Raw genomic sequence first — 22,109 nt, 5'->3', positions numbered from 1 at the left:
CAGAGTGTTCTTTTCTCAGCAAAGTCCCCTGTTATGCAATTTCACAGAAAATGTTGTATACTATATATGGCATATTATTGCACCAGAATCCATCAAGGTCAGGAGCTGTGTCACGTACCAACTATACAAAATCAGATGCTAGGTCATTTGGACACTGTAGTAGTGTATGAGGACTGTGGTAATACATACCACAAACAGGGTGGCTTAAACAACAGAAAGATATTAGCTCACAGTTCTGAAGGCCAGAATTCAGAAATCAAGGGGGCAGCAGGGCTGGCTCCTTCTGAGGGCAGGAGGGAAGGATCTGTTTCAGGCCTCTGTCCTTGTTTCATAGGTGACTATCTTCATGTGCATGTGACATTCTCCCTTGAATGTGTACCTGTAAAATTACTCCCTTGAATGTGTACCAAATTACTACTCTGTTTCTGGTGAGGCACATGTGTAGTAACCAAGAAAAAGTTCTAGTCCTCATGGAGTCAACAAAATAACCAGAGCTACCCAAGCTCTCCAAGAGTAAAACAAATAGAAGATATGGGCAAAAATGGAAATGCAAATAGTCAATAAAGATATTAAATAATTGGTACTCAAGTTAGAACAGGATTTTCTGGTTTTTTTTTTTTTTTTTTTTTTCATTCCAAACTGACAAGACTTTCAAATTCTGTGGACCCAACAAGAGTGCAAAATATGGACCTACTTACATAATTCTCTGGGAGTGGGTTTCATGTAGCTGCCTTTATTCCCCCATTTTTTAACAGCTTTATTGAGGAATAATTGATAAGCCTTAAATTTTACATATCATACAAAACTTGATGAATGTTGTTATATGTATACAACCATGAAACCATCACCACAGTCAAGATAGTGAATATATCCATCACCCCAAAAGTATCCTGTGCCCCTTTTTAATATCTCCCTCTCCAACCCCAACTTATACAAGTGCCTCAGGAAACAACTGACACATTTTTGATCACTACAGATTATCTTGCATTTCTTGGAAATTTATATAAATGGAATCACAAAGTACTCTTTTTGGCTGGTTTCTTTTGCAGAATTTTTCAGATGTTTTTATTAGTGCATTATAGTTAAACATAATAGTGGGGTGAATTTTGACATAATCATACATACATGTAATGTGATATGCTCTATGTCAGTCTCCAGTACTTCCTCTTTGTCTCCTCTCTTTCCTTCCCCTGTTTTTCTTTCTCAACCCTACTGGTCTTCCTCCCATTTATTTATAGTTTTAAAATCAGTTCTTTAACGGTGCTATATTCATATATATGCATAGCATAATTTGGTCAATTTCATTTCACCATTCCTCCTTTTTCCTATCCTTCCTCCCTCTCACTCAATTCCCTTTCTCTACCCCACTGATCTCCCTTCTATTTTCATTGAATTCCCCACCTCACCCCCTTTCTTTCCCTTAACTATCCTAGCTTCTGCCACTCTTGCAATTTCTATTAAACATTGTTCTTGAAACTCTAACCGGAGCAACAAGGTAAGAAAAGGAAATTAAAGGGATACAAGTAGGAAAATAAGAAGATAGATTATCTTCATTTGCTGATGAAATGATCCTATATCTAGAAGATCCCCAAAATCTTCACCAGAAAACTTCTAGAGCTGATAAATTAGTAAAATAGCAGGATATGAGTTCAGCATACATAAATTAATCAATTTCATCTACTCCAATAATGAATCTGCAGAGAAAGAAATCAGGAAAACCATCCCTCACAATAACCTAAAACAAACAAACGTGGGAATAAATCTAACCAAGGAGGTGAAAGACCTTTATGATAAAAACTGCAGAACACTGAAGGAAGAAATTTAGAAGACCTTAGAAGATGGGAAGACCTCCCATGTGGCATTCTTCACAAAACTAGAAAAACAGCCCTAAAATTTATTTTAAAGAATAAGGGATCCAGAATAGCCGAAGCAATCCGGAACAAGAAGAGCAATGCAGGAGGCATCGTGATTCCTGATCTTAAATTATACTACAGAGCTGTAGTAACAAAACAGCATGGTATTGGTATGAAGACAGATATGAAGACAAATGGAATAGAATAGAAGGTTTAGATACCAAATCTCATAGCTACAGTCATCTGATACTCAATGAAGATGCCAAAAACATGTTAGACAGAAGAGCCTTTTAAACAAATAGTGCTGGGAGAACATAATACTGGATAATACATATCCATATGTAGAAGAATGAAACTAGATCCCTATCTTTCACCCTTATAGTAGATCTCAAAGTGGATCAAAGACCTAGGAATTAGACCAGAAACTTTACAACTACAAGAAAAATAGGCTTAACTTTCCAACATACTGACACAGGCAATGACTTCCTTAACAAGATCCCTAAAGCACAAGGAAAAAAATCCCCCAAGAATCAATAAATGGGATGCCATCAAATTAAAAAGCTCCAGCACAGCAAAGGAAACAAGAATGTGAAGGAAGAGCCCATAGAACGAAAGAAAGTCTTTTCCACTGATCCTCTGACAGGAGATTAATATCCAGAATACATAATTCAAAAAGTTAACATCAAAAGAAAAAAAACCCCACACAATTAACAAATGGGCAAAAGAACTAAACAGACAATGCTCAAGAGGAGAAAAATACTAATGACCAACGAATATATGAAAAAGTGTTCAACATCCCTAGCAATCAGGGAAATGTAAATAAAAACTACATTGAGGGCTGGAGTTGTGGCTCAGTGCTAGACAGCTTGCCTGGCATGTGTGAGGCCCTGAGTTCGATCCTCAGCACTACATATAAATAAATAAAATAAAAAGATCCATTGATAAACAAAAAAAAATTTAAAAAGAACTACATTGAGATTGTATCTCACTCTAATTGGAATGGCAATCATCAAGAATACAAATAACAATAAATGTTGGTACACACATACATTGTTGGTGGGACTGGAAATTTAGTACAACCACTGTGGAAAGTAGGATGGAGATTCCTTAAAAGACTAGGAATAGAACCACAATATGACCCAGCTATCCCACTCCTCAGTATTTATCCAAAAGAACTAAAATCAGCATACTATAGTGTTTTAGTGTTTCTAACAGTGCAACTCACATAACCAAGTTATGGAACCAGCCCAGAAGCCCATCAAGAAATGAATGAATAAGGAAAATGTGGTATAAATACATGATGGTGTTTTACTCAGTCATAAAGAAGAATGAAATTATGGCATTTGCTGATAAGTGGAAAGAATTAGAGAACACCATGTTAAGGGAAATAAGCCAGACTCAGAAAGTCAAGGGTTGAATGTTTTCTCACATATGGGGAAGCTAGATCATCTAGCTTTCTTTTTTTAAATTTTTAATTAATTTTTCATTTGTTCTAATTTGTACATGACAGAATGCATTTATACATTTTGATAGAGCATACATAAAGAGTATAATCTCTCATTTTTCTGACTGTAAATATTGTAAGACCATATCAGTCATGCAACCATATATGTATATGAGGTAATAATGCCTGTTTCACTCTATCATCTAGCTTTCTTAACAGTAAAGTCCAAACTGCTCCCGGTTTTAGCGAAAATATATTTAAAATGCTAAAATTCACATTCCTGTGCTCTACTATAGATATTCTGAAACTATTGAACAGAAATGGGAAACAAAGTCATGTCTTTGAACTTCCACGGAGTATTTTAACACAGGTTATGTGGGCCCACACTTGGGCACAGAGTGCCCTAGATCATGGGTTGGGCTAAGCTTTCAAAGCAAGGGGCAATGCAAGTGGGCCCAGCTATGGAATGCATGGCCTGTCAATCAAGCACAGAAGGTCTTGTCCAATAAAATTTGGTTAACTGAAATGTTTCAACTCTAAGACACAAAAGTATCAAGTCATACAGGCTACTGGTGGGCTTTGAGGCTGGGTCATACGCAGTTCAGCTTTTACAGTATTTATTCTTTTCAGCTCAATGATTCAACTTTTTTAAAAAAATTACCCTAAGGACATAATCAGGCTTTATTCAAAACATTGGTAAGATTGCAGAAATTATTTAAGAGCTCTGAATAAATAAGAAGAGGATGAAACTACTCTTAATAACTTTTCCTTAAAATGTTGGCTATGGGCAAGGAACACTAAAGGAAAGCACACTCTACTTTGTGTCCCACATATTCAGACTTTGTTTTGCAAATGTTTTCTGGTTACCATAGCAACCTCTGGTTTCTCTGTGTAAAATGGGAAATTGGGAACCTCTTTTTTTTCAAAAAATGATTAGTGTGTTCTTTTTATCCTGGTTAGCTCGTTCTGTGCTGACAAATTACATTCTGACAGCTAGGTTGTAATCCAAAACATGCTTTTTTTAGAGACTGTGAATAATAAAGAATTTCCAGGGTTTGACAGTTACTCTTCATTTATATTTTTATGTACATGTATTTGCTTTCATTGAATTCAAGAGATAAACACAAGTGCTAAATACTTGGTATAGGTTTTAAATAACTCAAATAGATTCTCACTTGAAATATTTAACATGTCAATTTGATTACTGTACTCTTGGTGTAAGGGGAGAATGTAATGTTTTGAATCAGTTGGACATGAGCTGAGCCCTCACTCCACCACTTATTAGTTGTGTGAGTTGGGCAAGAAGTCTCTTTCAGTTTCCATGCATAAAGTAAGGATCAGAAATAATATATATAGTGTTTATGATATTACCAGGTCTATTGACTATGACAGCTATTATTACCAAAGACATAGTAAAAGCAGGTACAGCAATATCCAAAACCTATTAGACTAGGTTTAAAAAACTCAGGTCCACAGAGGAAATATGAATAAACAAAAAGTAATGCTTATCCATCACTGTTAGGATTGACTTCTTCAGGTTTCAGTTTTTGATGATACTATTATTAGATGCATTCATCAGTAAGTTAGGAAAAGACTTAAAATTTTGTCAGATGGAAAACATGACAGGTGAGTTTCACAAAGGAAGTTCCTCAAAACTGAAAATTCTGTATGGAGTCAGCTGAAGTTAATGCATATCTCAAAACAGCAAGTGACCAAGTTTTTAAGTTACTGGAGGTCCCTGTAAAACAGGCTCAGAAGCCTTCCACAGCCCACTGAAGATCAAGGAATGTAATCTGCAAGGACAAGGGTTCTACTTCTCTAGGGATGAGTAAGCTCTGGAGTAAGGTTAGCATGGCAGCAGGGGCAGGTTCCTCCACCTGTTTCCCAATAGCATTTGTAAATCTATCTTTTCTTTTTCATTTAGCCTCATCTATATTCTGTACCTCATGGTGGGACATTTTTTAAACTGTGTTTAGAGGAAGAGAATTTGGTGGGGACATGCTAAGTCTTTCATCATCATATGCCCTAATTCTTAATCTGCCTTTATTCCTTAACTTCTGTTATTGTAACAAGTGAGAACATCACAGATGATCACATGGGCAAAGTATGGACCCCTGGAGCACAAATGCAATATATTATAAAGCAAAACAAGATATTCTGATATTAAAAGCTATGTAAACTTTCTTCAAATAAAAGAAACAATTTGAGTCCTTAAATCTATATCATATGTGGCACATAAACCCAACCTATATGTGTAAAGTTGGTCTGAGTATGGAAAAGTATTTAATTACTAAGCAACAACAACAAAACCAAGGGCCCAACACCAAAAGATGTCAACACCATACTTTCACTGTGGGAATCTGTTTCCATCTATTTTATATCTAAGGTGGCACATTACAGAGGGTGGACTTGGGGCAGAAGAAAGGTCACTTGATGAATATTTTTCTCTGATTGCTTACCCTCTCAGTGTATTATTCTCACTTACTTGTTATCAGAGATGAGGTAAAATATCGAACTCTGGGAGCATGGTTTAAAAAAGAAAGAACCAGATCACAATAAGTTGTTTACTACAGACCTGTTCCCCACCCGCCCCAGCATCTTCAGCACCACCCCCCTGTTCTTTTCATTTCAGTGTAACTAGATGAGAAACTCATCTAGTTTCACTGATCTATAGCTGGTTAAGGTTGAGCCCTTGACCCACCTGGGTCAATCCTGGCTCCTCCCTAGGGTTCCCAGATAAAATAAAAGAACTCAGTTAAATTTGAATGTCAGTTAAACTATGAATGATTTTTAGTATAAGCACGTCCCAAATATTGTAGTGAGACATACTTGTACTGCACACGGGATGGTTGTTCCAGATCTGACAATGGCTGCAAGTGTGTAGAGTACTTCCTGGGTTCCATATGGCATTCTAAATACTTTGCAAATACTAACTCAATAACTAAATGAAACTACACAGAGGTATAAACATATGCCAAATATATGGATGATCTGAGGTTAGAAGAGTACACTGTGTATTTTAAATTCAGAAAATTATGCAAAACTTCTAATAACTAAGATATTTTACTGATCATCACTGATAAGATGCAAACCAATTTGTGTAAAACTGGAAAATAGAAACAATGAAAACTAAAAGGCAGACCATCTAGTAAGGTAGAAAAAGCAGTGGGCTAAGAAATGAGAGGTGAAGATTTCAGCCTCTCTCCTCGCTAGCTAGGTGAACTTGGGAAGGTCTCCTCCCTCATGGATCTGGGCTTTCTAATTTGTAACATGAGATTTGGATGAGGTCATGTTTAAGGTCTTTGCTGCCTCTAAAAGTCTAATACATCTTATAACCCTGGAAGAACAGCTTGCAGAGAAAAGTTCATTACCTCTGCAATCATTCTGTTGGTGTCTCCTAAGAAGAGCAAATTTAGAGCTTCTTCCTCAGTGGTTGCTTGATGAAGAGACAGGTTTTTCAGATGAATGTTCTGATCAGTGTCCTCCAGTAGTGTCACTTTCCTATGGAAATGGGAAGCAAGAAAACAAGGCACTGCTGAGAAGAAAAAGAATGCTAAGTCTTTCCTACAGGTTTATTTGAAAAACCTGTATAGTAGGACGTCTTGAACTTATAAAACAATAGCACGCAAGAAACCAGACAGTGCTGGATGAGCATCAAACACTGACATTCCCTTGACAGTATTATCAGATAGAACTGGGGCTGAAAAATATATTACAGGCTTCCGACTTAAAGCCACCTGTCATTTTAATCATTAGATCATTAAATCATCTTTAAACACATATTCTTCTTAAATTAAAAATGCAAGATAACTTTCTATCTATGTATTAGGAAACCAGACCATCTTGGTTTTGGGGGTCACAATTCAGTTTCTTACATGGGTAACAAACTAATCCTCTTTTTTTTTTTTTTTTTTTTTTCAATTTCTTATCACGTTCATTTTACCTAACATATCAAACTGGTTAGGTCATCAACTCTCAAACATGATGAATATTAAGGCATCTGTCATCCCTCTAGGAGTTACTCTTCTGTAGAGTTTTCACATCAAGGTGAGTACAAAATTCTCAAGAAGTCTCATAATAGATTTAACTTGTCATTATTCTTGTCTGTCAGATCTGTTTCTTGATGCTTTTTTCTTTACAGCATACATTTTCCTTCTACTATCCTTACAGTCACAGCCTTAGATCTGGAATCACATTCATCTATTACAACCATCTGGTGCCTACGCCATTTCCTCCCAGGTGAATCCTAACCCCGTTTCCAGAGGTGGCTTGCTAATACTCTCCTTATAATCCTTTCAGGACTTTCTACAAGTGAACAAAATTTGGCCAACATCCTCAAATTCTGCTTCAAAGGCCTACAAATTCAAGCCATAAACTTACTCAAGAGAATTACTCTCTGCCTCAGGAGTTTTGCCTTTATTTTCTTAAAAATCATTACAGAAAGGAAGGAAATTCATCATTCACAGGTACTGCCAAAGAGTATCTGCAGGTATTTGCACTCACTTAAAACATTTGGAATTGATGATTTTAAGTAAAGGTTGGCATCATCTAATGCTATTTCTTCTTTAAAAGAATAGCAACGAACATGTGTCACCTCCCTACTTCTGAATACCTTCAAAATGAAGATTTTTCAAATATTATAATATTTTCATCCTTCTCTTTTGTAAGGAAATTATCTGGGTTTTCGTATGTAATTTGTGGGCACTTAAAATACTAATTGCAGGAAGACTATGCAGCTCTACCAGCACATCTGTGACCAATATGCCACTAATAATGTGCTCTTTTGCTGCATTTTGGCTTCCTTTATGTCTCCTTTGACAATACCCACAGAGATGGAAAAAGATCTCTTTCCTTAATGAAAACAAGTGTAATTTATTTATTTTTAAATAAGACTCATAAGTGGAGCTTATTAAAAATACTTAAGAGTTCAAAAATGCTTGGAAAATATGAAGACATTTTTAATTGAAATGGATGAGTTATATTCTATTTTTAGGCCCCTCCTTTATTTCTTATACTTTATTTCCATCCTGGTCCTTCTGAAGTGCTCAAGTAGGTTTGACTGTTTAAACCCCTGGGGACAGAATTCTTCCTAAACCCATAGATTCTGGGGATCTGAAGCTTTTACCTATAAAAGTAAAAGAAGTTAAGTAACACTAGAAGATAAAGACATGAAATGAATGACGAGGTGGTATCTTAAAAGTGAGAAAAGAAGAAAGATCTGTCCTTTTCAGCATGAAGTCAATAATCCTCTAAGTTGGATATAAAGTCACCTCTGATGGATTTTTTTTAAAGATCCAGAAAGACACAATACTTCTCACATGCAAGTATAGAACAGTGAAGGGCTCAGAGAAAGGCAGAAGGCCAGCAGGAAGCAATTCAAAGTAGTGAGTGCTCTCACTCATTGAGCACCAAATGTATGCCAGACACCAACTGTATGCCAGGTACCTGCATTGTTTCATTTAATTCAGTTGTTCTCAAAAAGAACTACCTATGGAACTTAAAACACACACACACACACACACACACACACACACACACACACACACACACACAAAACAACCTTGTGTCAGATCAGGTCCCACCCTAAGACTTTCTGATTTGATGGATCTGGGACACTGGGTATCAGAGTTTGTAAAACCAGGTGATTCTGGTGTGCAGTCAAAGTTGAAAGCCACTACTTCACCTCTAATAACCCTTCAAAGAAGACACAGAGGGAGGAGATTTCTGGTTTCTTGTCTTTACTTCCCACCAGTTGCATCTTATGCCCGAAATCTCACTGGTTGTAGCTGAAGACACTCATGAGCCACATCTATTGACAGATGAGGAAATTGTGAAGCATAAATAATCCATCCTTCCATAGGAACTTTTTACCTCTCCGATCATGTGGCTGGTGGCTAAACCAAGTCACACAACATTAACCACAACAATAACTAATGCTCAACTGGGTATTATACATCTAACTAAACATCGATAGTGTTTATGTCAAAAATGTTTGGGATAGGAAGGACATACCATACATATATCTCTCCCTATTATTTCACTGAAATGCAGTAAATGAGCAAGGATGGAATTCTAAGCATGTGCATTTATTAGAAAACCTAAGTGGGTCACTGATTTAGGGTTATATTTATGTAGAAAAATTACAAGCATAAGGTACAAAGTGTGTGCCAAATGTCATCATTGGTATTTAGCTAAGCTACTTTTTTTCTTCAGAAACATTCACCTTCGATTGCCAATGTGGCTACTTCAGAATCACTACACTTATGCATTCACTTCCAAGTGGTACACATCCAGCTTTGTTACTTTGATCACAGTGACAATTCGCACATGCCTCCAGTTTTTCTTCATAGAACTTTGAAATGTTTTTGTAACCCAACTCTGCAATTTTTTGAATTTTCTTCTGATAAAATGTTTCCCTCACTGTTTTCTGATTTCTTATCAATGAAAGCTTTTAAATTTAGAGGAACCTGGAAATTCCACCAGAAAACTCTTAGAACTCAAAAGTGAATTTAGTAAAGTAGCAGGTTACAAGATCAATGCTCATAAATCCAATGCATTTTTATACATAAGTGATGAATCTTCAGAAAGAGAAATTAGGAAAACTACCCCATTCACAATAGCATCGAAAAAAGTAAAATACTTGGGAATCAATCTCACAAGAGGTGAAAGACCTCTACAATGAGAACGACAGAACACTAAAGAAAGAAATTAAAGAAAACCTTAGAAGATGGAAAGATCTCCCATGTTCTTGTATAGGCAGAATTAATATTGTCAAAATGGCCATACTACCTAAAGTGCTATACAGATTCAATGCAATTCCAATTAAAATCCCAATGATGTGCCTTACAGAAATAGAGCAAGCAATTATGAAATTCATCTGGAAGAATAAGAAACCCAGAAGAGCTAAAGCAATCCTCAGTAGAAAGAGCGAAGCAGGGGGTATGGCAATACCAGATCTTCAACTCTATTACAAAGCAATAGTAACAAAAATGGCATGGTATTGGTACCAAAATAGACAGGTAGATCAATGGTACAGAATAGAGGACATGGACACAAACCCAAATAAATTCAATTTTCTCATACTAGACAAAGGTGCCAAAAATATGCAATGGAGAAAAGATAGCCTCTTCAACAAATGGTGCTAGGAAAACTGGAAATCCATATGCAACAGAATGAAATGAAACCCCTATCTCTCACCCTGCACAAAACTCAACTCAAAATGGATCAAGGACCTCGGAATCAGACCAGAGACCCAGCATCTTACAGAAGAAAAAGTAGGTCCAAACCTTCAACTTGTTGGCTTAGGATCAGACTTCCTTAACAGGACTCCCATAGCACAAGAAATAAAAGCTAGAATCAACAACTGGGATAGATTCAAACTAGAAAGCTTTCTCTCAGCAAAGGAAACTATCAATAATGTGAAGAGAGAGCCTACAGAGTGGGAGAATATCTTTGCCACACATACTTCACATAGAGCGCTAATTTCCAGAATCTATAAAGAACTCAAAAAACTCTACACCAAGAATACAAATAACCCAATAAACAAATGGGCTAAGGAATTGAACAGACACTTTACAGAAGATGTACAAGCACTCAACAGATATATGAAAAAATGTTCAACATCTCTAGTAATAAGAGAAATGCAAATCCAAACTACCCTAAGATTTCATCTCACCCCAATTAGAATGGCGATTATCAAGAACACAAGCAACAATAGGTGTTGGCGAGGATGTGGGGAAAAAGGTACAGTCATACATTGCTGGTGGGGTTGCAAATTAGTGCAGCCACTCTGGAAAGCAGTATGGAGATTCCTCAGAAAGTTTGGAATGGAACCACCATTTGACCCAGCTATCCCACTCCTTGGCCTATACCCAAAGGACTTAACATCAGCATACTACAGAGATACAGCCACATCAATGTTCATAGCTGCTCAATTCACCATAGCCAGATTGTGGAACCAACCTAGATGCCCTTCAGTAGATGAATGGATAAAGAAACCGTGGCATACATATGCAATGGAATATTACTCCGCCATGAAGAATGATAAAATTATGGCATTTGCAGACAAATGGATGAAACTGGAGAATATCATGCTAAGTGAGATAAGCCAATCTCAAAAAACTAAAGAACGAATGATCTCGCTGACAAGCAGATGAGGTCATATGGGGGGTAGGAGGGGTTAGCGTTAGGGCTAGGGTTAGGTTTAGGGTTAGGGATAAGGAGGGTGGTAAGAATGGAGGAAGGAAGGACTGTATAGAGGGAAAAGAGGGGTGGGAGGGGTGGGGGGAAGGGAAAAAAATAACAGAATGAATCAAACAACATTGCCCTATGTAAATTTATGATTACACAAATGGTATGCCTTGACTTCATGTATAAATAGAGAAACAACATGTATCCCATTTGTTTAAATAATTAAAAAAAAATGAAAAAAAAGACATACGTTACAATTTGATTTTTTTCCCCTCTTTAAGATGCACAGAGTAAAGCTAATAAAAAAAAAAAAAGTAAATAAAGAGGTAGGTTGATCTCCAAACTTCTTTCATGGTTCTCAGTGCTCATTTGTGGACACCTAACAAAAGGCTACTCCTCTGGTGTCCTTCTGGAACCTCTGAGAGACATCCTCCTTTCTCTTGCCCTTTCTTTGCAGATTTGTTCCTGGTTTCTGCCCAATCCCCTGGGCATGAGGATTGGGACTTTCCCTTATTGACCTGTCTGCCCATGTGTCAACCCCACCCACTCTCATGCCTGTGTTCACAGAAGGCCAGCCTGAGCTGTGCTGTGGCTTCTATCTCTTGACTAAGAGAGCTAATTAGGGAATGAGAATATTTTAGATATTATCCAGCAGAATAGCTTTTCAAAGTTGGGGGAAAGAAGAACCATTAGTGAGTTTCTCAACAAGTCGCTTCCTTCCCTGGCCCTCACTCTCCCTCTCTCTTCCACATCAGTAACTATTTCCTGAGTCTTTTGTCCACCACTTGGTTCTGACTATAATTTTATGGGCTTGAAAGAGGGCTTTATTAGAGTTTCTTAAATAAACATCCTACTTCCAAGATGGAAATCCACCAAACTATTTATTTGATTGGATTTGAATGGGTCTGTGAATAGTTTTCCCTACAAAATGTTTCTAAAATGTTTACATTTCAACTAAAAAGTCACTGATAGCCTTAACTTGGATACCTAAGTGGAAAAGTTCTGCTAAGTCTACTGGACCTGCTTAATGGTGGGGAAGAAACAAGCTTTGTGTTTTTTCTGTAAACAAAGAATCTTTTCCATTTGGCTGCTTAGTAGGAATTTGTAGGCTCTTTTAACTGGAAGACATCTAAATAACAATGGCCAAGCTCTTGTTCTCAGTAATGGAAGCCATGATGAAAGAACCCTCCCCAGCCCACACCCTACCTCCACAACATTCCAACACCATGACTTTCTGAAGAAGAACTTTTCAGGAGTTACTGCAATGAATACCGTTTCTCGTTTTCATGTTACAGACAGGTATAGCTGTGGTGATTTCTATTTTCTTTTGTCTACTTGCAAATGTCCCATATGACTGTGCTGGGTGTGAACTACACAATGGCATCATGGCCAAGGAGACGACATTCATGTCATGGTTTTGTGTATTTGTTATGACAAATGTCTATCAGAAAGGAGTAAGTGTCTTCCAACAAAAGCGTCAAACAATCTTCCCACGGATGGCAGGAGAGCCTTTTAATACATCACATAAAGATGCCATAAGAACCAGAGGTCGCTCTGTCTAGATAATGCTGACCTACGGCAATCTGCACTGTCCACAGGCTCATGGAAATGGGAGGTGGTGCGCGGGCTCTTCTAAATAACTGGCTGTTTCCTGCGATGTGAACAGTCCCATCTCCACTCATTTCAATAGAGACAATATTCCCTAGTTCAGTGGTTCTCAACCTCTTTTTTCCTCCCCGCCCCAGTGCATGTTTTCTCAGGGACTTTCTGTGGTGAAGATTTGGAAAAAAAAAAAAGGACAAGTAAATTTTTAGATGTATGCAAGGGGGCCCCAGTCCTTCTTGCATTAAAAAATTTCAAAGGTAGCTTTTCTTCAGACTGATTAAAAACTTTCTAAAACTTTCCCTCTATTATAAAGAACAAATAGCTGAAATATATGTCACTGGAGAAAGTTTTATGAACTTAGAGAGTACATTTTTGTGTTGGTATTGACCTTGACAAAATTGACTAAAAGTCATGGACATTTTCTCTGCTGAATCTCTATGGAGATATTCTGAAAACTGTTCCCAGTAGCTTGAAAAATATATCTTTTCTAGTTTTACTTAACATTGTTTCTTTTTGCTGATAATGAATGGGACTTTTTAGAGATTAAGTTATTTAAATAAAGTGAAAATGCCAGATGCTAAGTTTTTAGAAAGAGAGATATTGTATATGAACAAATAAAACCTTTCAGCAGTCCTTAAAAGACTAAATCCAGATTCAAAGTTGCAAAGTACTCTGAGTGATTCTTGCATTGAATTTTTGTTTCATTTTTATATTAATTTATTTTATTTCAAACTGATAAATATCCTCTCCTAAATATTACCATTATGACTTCCAATTTACCTATATTGTTAAATCACGACATTATTAGATTCGAATTTTTAAAGTTTGATTTCCCAAAGGACTTCACTTTAGCCTGCTACACCCACACCTGCTGTCTCAGAGGGGCCTGACAACCTGCATGTGATTTAGTCTATGTCTGAAAAGAGCAACGGCTTTAGGGGCTCAGGGTAAGGTGCCAGCCAGGCTCAAGGATGCCTGTGGCAAGGTGGGAACATCTTCATGCGTTCTAGCTTCTACTATGCTTGTGCTTCCATAGGTTATGGAAATGCACATTCCTCAAAGAACTCAAGACAGAGCCGGAAGCAGCTGGCACTGCTGTGGAAACGCAAAACCAAACTAGGAACTCTCTGTGATCAGCAAAGATAGAACCAGACTAGATGCGATGAATGTGTAAGAACTTAGGCGCTTACAGTTATTTATTTATTGGTCACTATAATTTATTTCACTAAGACATAGCATATATATGAAACATGCTTTTGTTTCTATTTTCTCTTTTCAAAATTATACCCGTTTTAAATTTCTAATAACTTGATGAAATCACCTTCCTGTATTATTATCTAATGAAAAATTTCCATCCCCAAACAATATCACTTTGCAGTAACCAACATACAAATGACTCCTAAATCTAATTTATTTAACCATGGATTATCATTCACTCACCCATCAGAATATCACCATTTGCATGATTTTTACAAGAGTGAATCTTTAAGACATTGAAAACTATGCTGTTATCCTTTCTCTTACCTTTTGCTAATTTTTAATAATATTCAGCCATATCTCGTTCTTTCTGATGCTCCCAGCCTACAAATAATCCATGATTCAATGAAATGCCTAGTTTGGCCTAATTCCATATAGCAATTACCCTAACATTTAACTACTTGAGAAAGAGCAACTTTTTTCCCGGAGAAAATACTTTCCTCCCATTTTTACTAATACTTGCTTTCTCATTCATAGTTGTAGAATCACAGATTATGTATTTAAGTTTTCCACATTTGGGAAAATTATAGGAATAGATACATTTAAGGCAATGGATTTGTAATTTTGTAAAATCATAGCACTTCCTCTGCCAGGTAAATAGCTTTATATACTTCTTAGTTTATGTCGTTGCCTTTTTACAAGTTTTGAATTTATTAACTTTCATTTTTTCCATTTTAACATAAAACATTTCACCAGCTATAAAAGTAATACACACTTCTTATGAAAAGTTAATTTTTTTTAAAGTGAAAAGAATTAAGAAAACAGACTCAACACAGGGACAATGGTTATAAGTTAATACATGCTGCCTTAAAGGACTTCTCCTTGCCTCTCCTCATCCCCTCCCCTCTCCTCCTTTCCCATCTCCTCCCCTCCTCTTCTCTCCCCTCCCTTTCTCTTCTCTCTCCTCCCTTTCTCTTCTCTCTTTTCTTTGACTCTTTGACAATGTCTTGCTATGTTGCCCAGGCTGGCTTCAAATTCACTATCCTCCTGTCTTAACCTCCTGAAGAGCTGCAACTACAGGCACGTGCTACCGAACCCAGCTTTAAAGTAATTTTCTTACACACATTTTGCAGATTTGTGGTAAAAATTATAAATATATGCCTGTTACTGTAGCCTTTAATCGCCCTTTAATTTTATACCATGAGTATTTCTCCATGTTATTACATATTCTTTAAAAAACATTTTGTAATAGTTATAAAGTATTTTAGGGTTGGGATATATTGACTAAATTATTAAGCCATCTTCTTATAACAGGATATTTGAACTGTTTTCAATTCAAGGTTAAGTAACATTGCAAATTATATATTCCAATGTGTTCCTAAAGCTTTTCTAATCGTTAGTATTTGTCCCTTAGGATTGAGTTTGGAGAGTGGCATTACTGGATCAAAGTTATGAACAACTTTAAGGCTCTCTTCACACCTGGGAGGCCGATAGCATGGTGAGCAGAAGTACCCTGTGTCAGTCAGTTTTCTGTCACTGTGACAAAGTAACTGAGAAAATCAACCTAAAGGAGGAAAGATTTATTTTGCCTCATAGTTTCAGAGGTTTCTTTCATGGTCCCTTGGTCTTTTTGATTTGGGCCTTTGCTGAGGCAGAACATCTAGGTGTGGAGTCATGGTGGTTAAGTAGAGCTGATCACCTCATGGCAGTTCAAGGAGGAAAGAGAGAGCGAGGGAGAGACAGAGTAATTTCAAGGACATGTCCCCAGTGACTTACTGTCTACAACTAGGCCCCACCTGCTAAATGTAGCAGCTCCTCCTAATAGTGCCACAGTCTGGCAGCCAAGCCTTTACAAAGTACATGGCCTTTAGAGGAGATTTCAGACAAAACATCAAAACGTGTCTTTTAGGGAAGTGGACAAACCTGGCCTGAGACCAAGGCTAGCAGTAAGTGTGTGTCATCAGAAGCCCTTGCTGCATCTCAGACTCCACTGTAAACTAACAATGTGACCTTAATTACTGTGAAGAGCCAACACAGACGAGTCCTTTGTTCATCCCAGTGCCCCAGGTCTGGGAGGACGCCTGCTGTTAATTGACATGTAATAATATGTTGTATGAATGAATGAGCTTACTAAAATACATAGCACACTGTCATTCAATATATGTTAGCTTCTTTGGGGTGGACAGTAAAATGCTTTCTGAAAATATACCAACTTAAATGCCTACTATATATAAGATTGCCTATTTTGTTACCTTAACAACATGAACATTAACTTTTAAATCTTCACTAATTTGTTAGGTTACAATGTTCTGCTTTAATTTGCATTCTTTGAATGGTTAATGAGCTTGAACCTATTTCCATCTGTTTGTTAACTTATGTTTTTTTGTCCTTTGTAAACTGATTTGGAATACAGATATTTATGAGTTCTAGATATAAAATATTTTTCTTCTTGTATTTATTCTACAAATTTTATATTTGCTTTTTCATTATTGCTATATTAGAAATTTCATTTTAAAAAATTTTAACAACACAAAAGTTTAGATGGCTATAATGCATCAATCACTTATGTTTTTCATGCTTTTTCAGAAGACATTCCCATCAAGGGATAAGATACAAATTCTCTTATTTTTTTTCTACCACTTTAGGATATGGGTGCATGGATTTAAATGAGGGCTCTAATGAAATATCCCCCTACATAACTAATTGTTGTCTATGTAGGATTTGTTCTTCCCTTTTCCCTAACTCTTAGGTTCTGATTTTCCTCAGAAAATTTTGTAAAAATAGTAGACTTTTCCAGACAGTTTTGTCACTAGTGCTGGGTATGTAACATAATTTTTTTGTCAGTGAAATAATTAAAAGTCATTAGTGTAATACAAAGCTGCTCCCCTGCCCATTAGGTTGCATCACAACCTAGCTTGTCAGTCTGAAAGCTGCTCTCCCCGCCCTTTCTGGTGCAGCCATTTTCCCCGCCTCCCAACTACTGTCAGTCTGTGAACATCCTAGCTAGTTACTGGTTCATCAGTCAGCTTGCAAGTATCCTTCTCCATTATTGGTCCCCTGTTAGCCTGGCGGGATTCTTAAAGAGAGCTTCACCGCCATCTTTTCTCTTGCTTTTCTCTCCCCGACTTGCTTTCTTTCTCCTCCTCGCTTTCCACTCTCTCTAGCGCATGCCCTTTCTCTTTTCCTCTCATTTTCTCTCTTACCCTGCAGGGAGACACTCTGTTTGCTTAATAAACTCCCTTATGTGATTTCTCGTGTCTGGCGTGGTTTTTGTGGGATTCCTTACATTGGTGCTGTGACTCGGATGGGCTCTTCCACTGTCTCTTAAGCAAGTGGAACCCCATCTGATGCCCCAGTGACCCCAGACACAGACTCACCTTCCATTTTGCCTGGACGCTCTGTTCTGCATCCTGGATTTCAGAATGGTAAGTCCCCTAGGTGGGTTCTCCTAGGCCAATTTAAACACTCCTCTGCCAACCTGAGAAGCAACCATTGATCCAGGACCCTCGAGGTGGCTGAGGGTATTGGTGGTTGGGGGTATCCCAGCCACAACTTTTATAGTTACAGCAGGTCCCTTAGTTGGTCTTATCTGCCGGGTGGATTCCTGATTTTTATGGTGGAGATTCTCTCTCAGGGTTGAGGCTCATCTCGCGCTTGCGCTCGCACTCACACTTTGTACTCGAAAACCTGGTGTCAGGCCCTCAACTCTTCTCGGCTTTTGCCTGGCCCCACATTGATGTTTGTGTGATGACACCATCTATGTGCTGCCTTCTCATCTCCAGTCGACTACTCTGGCCTCAGGACGCCCTGGCCACAGACTCGGCTGTAATGGAATCTGGGTCCTCCATTCTGGCAGATTCAATGCTTCGCCTGCCTCATGGCTTATATTTGGCCACAGTACCCTTTAGATAATCAATCCAAAATGGCCGTGTATGCCCCGGCCACAGACTCGGCTGCATCAGTCTCTACTATGGGACTTGGGTCCTCCAATCTGGCAGATTCAACCCTGGAAACCCTTTGCCTGACCCCCAGCTGAAAGTCATCAAAATTTGTTTGTGTAATGGCACACAGCTTCCGTGAGAGAGTGGGCAGATGGAAAGGGATTCCTTATCTTCAAGTCTGTTCTTTCTTGCTTCTTGGCTCTTCCTGCAGGCTCAGGCACATCTGGTCCCTGTTTCTCTGTCTTCCCCTGCTTTTCCATCTCCATTCCCCGGCCCAGCCCACCTAGTCCCCTGCCACGAGATCCTGCATACGCCGGTGTGGAGGGAGTAACCAGCCAACCATCAGTGGCATATCCCAGTAAGAAGTATAATATAGCAGCCCCATTCCCCACAAGTAGTGGGAGATAATTGTTTCACAATTTTCTGCTTCCAAACCTGAATTGACTACTAACCAGGAAAAAGAGTTAAAACACCCTAGGCATCAATTTCTGCTAGAACATTTTAGCCCCTTTCAGATCCAGATCTCAGTCAAGGCTTACATTGAAATGTCAATGGAGGAAACCAGAATGCTCAGTGGTAAACCAGTCTCAAACCCAAGGAAAAAAGTGTCCATTTTAAATTTCTCCTGGGCTGCAACTCAGAATACTTTTTCTCTCCCTTTCACCTCTTCTCTCTTTCTCATTTTCTCATGCTATCATTAATGACCATTATCATTTTTCTTCTAGGACTTTTGTTTTTCTTAAATGCTATATTTTTGAGCTCACAATTTTGATCCTACATACCTAGGTTAATGATTTTTGATCAGTTCTTTTTATCCAACTCTAGAGTTAGTTTTGAACATCTGTCACATTGCAATGGAGATAAACATTACAAGGCCTTTGCTTTTGTGTTGAATATAAGCATGCATAAAATTAAATTTTAAAAATGGATCCAAATATTTTTAATTCACGTGATTTAAAAAGGTTCAATTTAAATTGGATAAACTAATAGAAGCAAAATGTCTTTAAAATTAACTCACAATTCTCTAGGTGGTCAAACTCATTGAATGTTGACATTTATAAAATGTCTAACATCAATTTTTCTAGGACTTTTCTTCCACAGAAAAGAGACAGCAAATACTGTTGGTATATCTTGGTTTTTTTATACTTGTCTGATATCTTGTTTATTTTACCATGAGATGAGTGATTTTCCAGGTATACAAGCCTTTAAAGCAGAAAATTTATCAAGCTGTTATTCTCCAAATTAACCTTGTCTATACCTGTCATCAATAGGGTATATGTAAAATTTGTTACACTGAGAAATTTAAATGTGATGTATCCAACTCTAGAGTTACTTCTGTCACCTTCATGATAGTCACTGGCATGTTCCAGATTCTGCAACATTTATAACCAGTGTTTCATCAGCTCCCTTCTCTGGTTCCTGCCCACCTTACAGTAACTTTGGACAGTGGACTTCCTTGAGAGCTACACAGAGCTCCTACCATTGCACTTTGCAGCTCTGAAAAAAAGTTATATTAATGTCCTAGTCTCTGTATCTTTCCTAAAAACAAAGAATAATGCTTACATACATATAAAAAGATTGCTGACATAACTCTTTAGATCTGCATTTCCATCAGAGAACAGAGCTCCATCTGATCTCAGTTTAATCTTCAAAATCTGTGTTTATAAACCTTTATTTTCTAATACTCCTTTGCCCCTCACTGAACTTGAGAATTTGGTCATGCTGGTCATGGCAAAAGAGGAAAAAATTAGCTTTAGGAAAAGCCCCACCTTACCTGAGATAAGGCTCTGCCACACAACTCTGCTGCACGTTAGAGTGGCTCCAAAGTAAGCCAGACTTTAACTCATTTAAAGTTGTGTTCAAAAGTTTGATACTTTATGACTGGTAAGACTGGCTTGCTTCATGGTTAAGCTCAAACTTAGAGATTGAGATTAAATACAGAGGTCAAGAAAAGTCCATATTTGGGTGTTGCCCTCAAAGTCAGCCTGAACCCAGGGAACAAGAGGATTTCTCCAAGGAGCTTTGCAACTCTGGGTGGCTCACAAAACATCCTGATCAAGGAGATTGATGAGGCCACTAGAGAATGAAAAGACACTCAGTGCACCTGCAACAGAGGAGGGTCATGGAAAAAGGGAGACACCCCTAATGCTTCCAAGGGAAGCCACCTCATTGAGGAGACCCTGCCTAACCAATGGCATTAATGGAGCTAAGAAGCTGCTCTTAAATTCTCTATGAGTGACCCCCATGGGAACTCAGCTGACTCTTTAACAGACAGGAACAGGTCACTTTGACCAGCTTGATCTTAAACACCTAGCAAAACAGTTAAAACCAAAATATAGCCATTCTTGGGCATTTAAAAGAAATAATACTTAAATGTAACTTAAGATGTACACTTGTGTTAGCCCACTAGAAAAAAGACTAAAAGCTACAAAAGAGAGATTCTTAGTCAAATGTGCCTGATAACTATCAAGAGAAACTGCCAGAGTCAGAAGTTTTTAGTCAGTTTAAGGCCTACAGACACAGGCTTAATCTGTTTGCTAGTATCTCTACTAAATGTTGTGTTTACATTCCTGATAACCTAGACAATGTTAAAGTTCCCAAATAAAGGCCTTGTCCTCTCCAGCCTTTGCTAGGCCTTGTTATGGGAACAACTCAGTTCTTCCACCCCCTGGTGAGGAATTATTGACTTCTGTCTTCTTTATGATATTCCTTGGCATGTTCCAGATTCTGCAACATTTATATTGTATTAATCTCATTTCAGTACTCATGTCTTTTTGTTCTTCTCTCATAGAAGCACCCATCCCCAGAGGCCTTTACAACCTGCTCTTCCCAACCAGACTTCTACCATGGACCCCTCAATTAACCCAATTTCTAAAAAGGGAACTCCAAACTGCTTGCTCCATGCTGCCCCCTTCCAGCTCGAAGAAGCCAGATCGGTCATCGCCCCCTTTCCCTAAAGCAGTAAAGGAGTTAAGCTAGAATTGGGGACAGGCAGTTAGTGTAGAAATTGGGGATCAGTTAAATCAAGGAAATGAAGTCCATGAAAACCATCTGCCTCTGGAAGTCTGGAAATTGAGACTGCCCCTGGGAGAATGGACTTTTTACATCTCACCTGCAAAACCAGCCCTAGTCACTTAGGCAGGAAGGAGAGAGAAGGCTTCGGAAAAAACTGGAGAACAAAAGATTTTCTCAAAAAAACAGAAACGGGGGAATGTAATACAAAGCTGCTCCCCTGCCCATTAGGTTGCATCACAACCTAGCTTGTCAGTCTGAAAGCTGCTCTCCCCGCCCTTTCTGGTGCAGCCATTTTCCCCGCCTCCCAACTACTGTCAGTCTGTGAACATCCTAGCTAGTTACCGGTTCATCAGTCAGCTTGCAAGTGTCCTTCTCCATTATTGGTCCCCTGTTAGCCTGGCGGGATTCTTAAAGATAGCTTCACCGCCATCCTTTCTCTTGCTTTTCTCTCCCCGACTTGCTTTCTTTCTCCTCCTCACTTTCCACTCTCTCTAGCGCATGCCCTTTCTCTTTCCTTTCTCTTTTCCTCTCATTTTCTCTCTTACCCTGCAGGGAGACACTCTGTTTGCTTAATAAACTCCCTTATGTGATTTCCTGTGTCTGGTGTGGTTTTCGCAGGATTCCTTACAATTAGGTAAATTTTAAAAGCTTAATAATAGAAACCAAATAACCCAATCAACAAATGGGCTCAGGAACTGAACAGACACTTCACAGAAGAAGAAATACAATGGATGGACAAATATTAAAAAATGTTCAACATTTTAGGCAATTAGAGAAATGCAAATCAAAACTAAGATTTCATCTCACTCCAGTCAGAATGGCAATTATGAAAAGTAAAAGCAACAATAAGTGTTGATGAGGATG

At 38.1% G+C, this 22,109-nt stretch overlaps 1 protein-coding gene across 4 annotated transcripts in view; it reads right to left on the bottom strand.

Moving 5' to 3' along the window:
• The window catches only part of KIF6 (kinesin family member 6), a 410,860-nt gene that overhangs the window by 289,503 nt on the left and 99,248 nt on the right, over positions 1 to 22,109 (bottom strand). For all 4 annotated transcript variants that reach the window (XM_079148124.1, XM_079148122.1, XM_079148123.1 and 1 more), the window contains exon 6: positions 6,669 to 6,798. In XM_079148124.1, coding sequence (XP_079004250.1) covers positions 6,669 to 6,798 — 130 coding nt within the window. The remainder of the gene's footprint in view (positions 1 to 6,668; positions 6,799 to 22,109) is intronic.

This window comes from Sciurus vulgaris (assembly GCF_902686455.1).
Source record: "Sciurus vulgaris genome assembly, chromosome: 7".
Lineage (NCBI taxonomy): Eukaryota > Metazoa > Chordata > Mammalia > Rodentia > Sciuridae > Sciurus > Sciurus vulgaris.
This window is presented reverse-complemented; position numbering and strand designations above follow the sequence as displayed.